At 39.5% G+C, this 5,723-nt stretch overlaps 1 protein-coding gene across 1 annotated transcript; it reads left to right on the top strand.

Annotated features, from left to right (window-relative positions):
• The first annotated feature begins 1,131 nt into the window (after positions 1–1,131).
• Positions 1,132–4,987, top strand: PDE6H (phosphodiesterase 6H). The gene is made up of 3 exons (XM_021690708.1): positions 1,132–1,265; positions 2,465–2,505; positions 4,911–4,987. Exons 1-3 carry the CDS (start codon positions 1,132–1,134, stop codon positions 4,985–4,987), a joined length of 252 nt encoding a protein of 83 aa, XP_021546383.1.
• The last annotated feature ends 736 nt before the right edge of the window (positions 4,988–5,723 follow it).

Raw genomic sequence — 5,723 nt, 5'->3', positions numbered from 1 at the left:
CAAAGATGGTCAGGGAGAGCTGAAGCTAAGAATATTAGCATAAATCTATAATTTGTAGATTATATAAATAAATAATCTTCCAGGTAGCAGAGCATGGAAGGGTTTAGCTCAGGGTAAGAGATTAAGGCTACTTAGAAGTTCTTTGGAAATTTTTTAGAATCTTCCTTCCCAGGAAAAGTGTTACCAACTTTTGTGATAGAAAAGGAGAGAGAAGAAAAGTCATCCTTTAGCTTAACATATTTACTTTTAAAATTTATCTTGTTAATGCATCTCTATTTGTACTTGAAGAATGACAATGTACATTTCTATAGCTAAAATCAAAGTCTGTGAAAATCATATTGGATAAGTCCATGATTTGGATAGGAGAAAATGTAGAACATTTCAGAGAAATGGGTGGCTAAAGAACCTCATGTCTGGATATGGAGTTAAAGCATAAACTTACTACTTAATCACCTTCCATTGATTTTCCTGTGTGTGTGTGTGTACTGGGATGTATCACATACTACATGGGGGTTAGGTGTTTCTGGCTCAGAGCTCCCCTGTCCAGATGACTACTTTGTTGTTCCCCAGAACTAGGAAAGAAGTATCTTGATTACATGAGGTTTAAACAAAGTAAGGACTGTAAAGTAAAAAGCCCATAAAATATGAGGAAATAAACATTAAGAGTCAGGTTATTGTGTAGTTGGGTGGAAAAATATTTAAAGCTTAAAGAATGTATCAGTGCTGTAAAGACTATAGATAGCATTTAGTCCATTTCCCTTTCTTCACAGATGGTGGAAGTGGTGATCACAGAGGGGCAGTACATATCATAATAAATTCACAGAGGAAGCTAGTGATGATTTATTGACACAACACATCTACCTAGATTTTTGGTTTGTAAAAATCTATCTGTTGTCAGTCTACATCCAAATACATTGAGTGCCTCCATTGATTTATACCATATTTTCTTGAAAATCTCTTTAAAAGTTGGTAAGTTCTTCCCTTTTGTGCACACAAAGTCCTGAGCTTTTCTGGCGTTTCCAGTGAGGATCTAAGAAGCAATGGTCCCTGTACCCTGAAGGGCCTTTTTTTTTTTCCTCTCACCATCTAAGGAACCTGAAAGAGAACCATCAGACACCCAGGGACATCAGAATGAGTGACAACGCTACTTTGGTTCCTCCAGCTTCAAACCAGGGTCCCACTGCCCCACGCAAGGGGCCCCCCAAGTTCAAGCAGAGACAGACTCGCCAATTCAAGAGCAAGCCTCCTAAGAAAGGTGTGAAAGGGTAAGACCAAAATGAAAAAGAAGACTTTTTATTTTTTTGAGAAATTAATGCTCCCAATATTAAATAGACTTACAAAGATTTCCACCCCATCCTCTATTTTCCTCTCTACAACAATCTTTGCTGAATCACGTTGTTAGCCCTGGAAGGCTTTCTCTCTCACCCCTCAGGTCTGTGGTCACACTTAACATGGCAAATGGAGCCTGTCACAGCAACCTTTGACTTGACCTTCCAGACTTTTCTTGACCACTCCTCTTCACCAGTACACCTTGTGGTTTGATTTGGAGTACTAAAACACTTTCCATTTCCAGAACATAGAGTTTATTTTTATGGCTTCAAATGTTAAGTCTTCAGTTCTTTATTTTTCTCTTTCTCTTCTTGGCAAAATCCTACTTATTTAACATACTCTCATATGTTAATTTCTCTTTTGAAGCCATGACTGACTCTCTTAGACAAATGTGATCATGGCTTCCATGTTTGCATTTTGTACATTCAGCTGTCATAACTTGTATTGTTTTACATTACATTTGTTTATTTACATCTGTTCTCTGAAACTGAAGTTCCTCAGAGAAAATTAGTTTTTTCCTCAATTCCCTATGCTTAATATAATGCCTGGCACATAGTAAATGCTTGATAAATGCTTTTGGGTAGCTAACCAAATGGATGAATTAATCATTTAAATGTCTTTCGTACTGTGTTTTCATTCCAATTTCTTTTTTTCTTTTTTAAGATTTTATTTATTTATTTATTTGACAGCGCAAGAGAGCACAAGCAGGGGGAGAAGCGGAGGGAGAGGGAGAAGCAGACTCCCCGCTGAGAAGGGATCTTGATGTGAGGCTGGGTCCCAGGAGCCTGGGATCATGACCTGAGCCGAAGGCAGACACCCAACCGACCCTGTCACCCGGGTGACCCTCATTCCAATTTCTATTTTTAAAAGTGGAGCTTGACTAAATTGCCCCAGGGATAGTTCTATTTGGCTCTCAGTTGTCTTAGGCTAAATTTTTAGGAGGGGAAAATCTCTCCACAGGGACACACTGTCTGAAACCAGCCTGAGTGACTTTATCTTTTCCCCAGGTCAATGCAAATAAAAGATATTTCTCAAAGACAAAAAGTTAAACCTCTTCTTTCCCCCTTAGTCAGGAAGCTCTCGGTATAAGATCCTTTCACTCTGATGTCAGCTAATTTTTCTTTTTTTCCCATAGGTTTGGAGATGACATTCCAGGCATGGAGGGGCTAGGAACAGGTGAGCCACCCAAGGCCATGGACTTTCACTTGGAACTTCACCACTATCCATACTTTAGGCTTCAAAGGGCCATGAAAAATTACAAGAAATAGCTAAGGCAGCAGATCCTTGAAGACATAGAAGTGTGGGGCTTAGTTTAATCTCCTAAGCAAGTACATATGTGCCCAGAGGCAAAAACTCTAACAGAGATCAAGCTAAGGTCCAAAGATACTAAATCCTCTTGTTCTGTTAAACAACACTTGAGGACATCTAATGGTGAGTTGTAGACTTTCATGGTAGAAAGATTCTCAGGGTTCATCTATCCCAACTTCATCCTTTCTTCAGAAGAGAAATCTGAGACAGAGAGGAATGAAGTGACAATCTGAGGCCACAGAGTGAGGTACTGGAAACAAGGGAGGGGCCTGGAGAACGTTTTCACTCTACCAGACAAACCACTCCCTAACCAACTTCCTCTTTTTACATATCCTCTGGCACTCCAATACAATATTTTTTAGTCGGCTAGTATAATTTGATTTGTTGGATATGAATGAAAACAACTGGATCTTCCTTTTAAAAACCCTGAACTTTATTTTTTAGAGCTGTTTTAGGTTTACAGAAAACTTAAGCAGAAAGTATGGAGCTCCTCCATACACCTGTACCTAGTTTCCCCTATTATTAGCATCTTGCATTAGTGTGGTATATTTGTTACAAATGATGAACCAGTATTGGTAACATTATTATTAACTAACATTCACAGCTTATATTAGGATTCATTCTTCGTGTTGTCCAGGTTTTGACAGAGGCACAATGTTGTGTATCCATCATTACAGGTATATACAGAATAGATGCCCTAAAAATCCCCTGTGCTCCACCTGTTCATCCCTTCTCCCACCCTCCACAAACTCATGACAACCACAAATCTTTTTACTCTCAAAAGTTTTGCCTTTTCCAGATTGTCATGAATCATACAGTATATAGATTTTCCAGCCTGGCTTCTTTCACTTAGCAATATTTACTCATTTAAAGTTCCTCCATGTCCTATATGGCTTGACAGTTCATTTTTTTTTACCACAGAATAATATTTCATTCTATGGCTGTATCACAATTTGCTTATCCTATTAAAAGATATTTTGTTGCTTCCAAATTTTCACAATTATGAATAATACTGCTATGAACACCATTGTGCAGGTTTTTTTTTTTTTTAAGATTTTTATTTATTTATTTGAGAGAGAGAGAAATAGCGAGAGAGAGAGCATGAGAGGGGGTGGGAAGAGGGAGAAGCAGGCTCCCTGACAAGCAGGGATCCCGATAGGGAACTCCATCTCAGGATCCCGGGATCATGACCTGAGCTGAAGGCAGACGCTTAACAGACTGAGCCACCCACGTGCCCCATTGTGCAGGTTGTTGAGTGGACATGTTTTCAACTCATCCAGTACACTTTTGATAAATGGTGTAATCAGTAATCAGTGTCCTTATCAGGCAATTCTCATTGTATTTGCTTTTAACAGTTAAATGCCACTTCTGAGATCTCAAATACATTTTCCAGCTATTTTATAAAGGTCATTTGCTATTCTCCTAAATCAACTGCTTTTGTATTTTGGCCAGATGTACATAAGACTAGCAGATTTGCTTTGGGTTCTGGAGGATATGCTTAACTCTGCCAACATATTTGGAATACTGGAAAGAGCTTTATACTGAGGGGAGATCTGAGATCTTTGACTTGGTTTTAGTCCCATCTCTATAACTCTGATTTTTCTGTAGGTATTTAATCTCTTTGTGTTCCAGTCAGCTTCTCTGTAATTCAGGGATAATAATATTTTATTGCTTGAAGCAAAAAATTGGATTAGCAGATGCCTTGAGATTACTTCTCAGTATGTGACTGGATATAGTAGACATTTCAAAATGTAAAGGAACTAAAAAGTGAGTCAGAGAAGAATGCATCTGAATGGGTAGGGAGTAAGAAGGCAGTAGATTTCCAGATCATGGGAATTTAAAATGCTTCTATTTCTCATTTTAAGCCTTGGCCTGACTAGAATTCCACTCGTGTTCCTTCCATAGTGGTTGTGTTTTGAGGAGGCCCAGTTTGATCAGTGACCTGCACCCCTCCATCCCCCCAGGCTAGCTCCAGTCAAAAACCTTGGGTCATCTCTCCAAAGAGGTATAGAATGAAACCAATGAAGATGCCTACCTAGGGGGGCCTGTTCTGGGGGCATCAGAACCCTGCAAGGGATTAATTAAGCAATCAGTCAAATTCTTCCTGGGTGGCAGGGCCATTCTAGATAACTTCCTGGCTACTGAGACAATGAATAGGAGAGAGGAGTGAGGTGTCTCTGCCCGAAGGATGTCTTCTTGAGCAAAAGAAGTCTTCTTGAGGCTCTGAGGGGCAGGGGGAGAGGTTGGCTTACAAGTTCTTCCCTCTCTTGCAGATATCACGGTGATTTGTCCCTGGGAGGCATTCAGCCACCTGGAATTGCATGAGCTTGCTCAATTTGGGATCATCTGATGCACCAGAGGTTCTGCCATCAACAGCATCTGCTGGAGTTTTGACTACTTTTGCCCTATTGATCTGCCAGAGTCTTGAAATTCAGCACCGTTCGGTAGTGGTTTCTTCAGCTTACAGTTTCTTCAGCTTACACAGTCGTTTCCCTAAATTGCTACAAAGAGTTCTCTTAGTGTCAGACTCTCTCTTGCCATATAGTTCAGCTTGGAATAGTGGATGCAAATTGACTTTTGTTAGGGCATTTCAAACTTGACCACCTTTTCCTATCAGCTGGTTAGAATTCATTGATAGTTCTCTGAATTTTGTTTATTTGTTAAGTCCTTCAAATCTGTTTGTAGTAGGCATTCCCTGTAATTAGTAGTAGCTTTTTAAGATGACATTTATGTCACTCCCTTCCCTTTCTCATTTAATAAAGGAGATACTTACCTTGAATCTAATGATGCAGTTGTATTAAATGCTATATGCAAATATCTGATGCCCTGTTCTGAGAGCCAGTTAAACAAAAAAGGCACAGTCCTCCAGGAAACAAGCACAGTGCATATGAAAGAGCACAGGAATAAGAGTCAAGCCTGATTCTGCTTTGTAAGTTAGTAAATTTTGCACATTCTTGGTCTAAATTTTATTGAACTGGATTATCCCTGAGGTCCTATGCAGCTTGTACAAATTGGACAGCCTTATGTTGATGGAAGACTGGTGATTTAAACTCAGGAATCTGATAATGTGAGCCTTCCTTTTAGTG

The sequence above is a fragment of the Neomonachus schauinslandi genome, chromosome 5, assembly GCF_002201575.2.
Source record: "Neomonachus schauinslandi chromosome 5, ASM220157v2, whole genome shotgun sequence".
NCBI lineage: Eukaryota > Metazoa > Chordata > Mammalia > Carnivora > Phocidae > Neomonachus > Neomonachus schauinslandi.
Note: the sequence above shows the minus strand (reverse complement) of the source record. Positions and strands in the feature narration are given on the sequence as shown.

Bases quoted from the DNA above. Each gene is read 5' to 3' on its own strand.
- PDE6H (XM_021690708.1), top strand. From the start codon at position 1,132: ATGAGTGACAACGCTACTTTGGTTCCTCCAGCTTCAAACCAGGGTCCC. The intron at 1,266-2,464 runs GTAAGACCAAAA...TTTTTCCCATAG, and splicing joins CCTAAGAAAGGTGTGAAAGG to GTTTGGAGATGACATTCCAG. The intron at 2,506-4,910 runs GTGAGCCACCCA...CCTCTCTTGCAG, and splicing joins CATGGAGGGGCTAGGAACAG to ATATCACGGTGATTTGTCCC.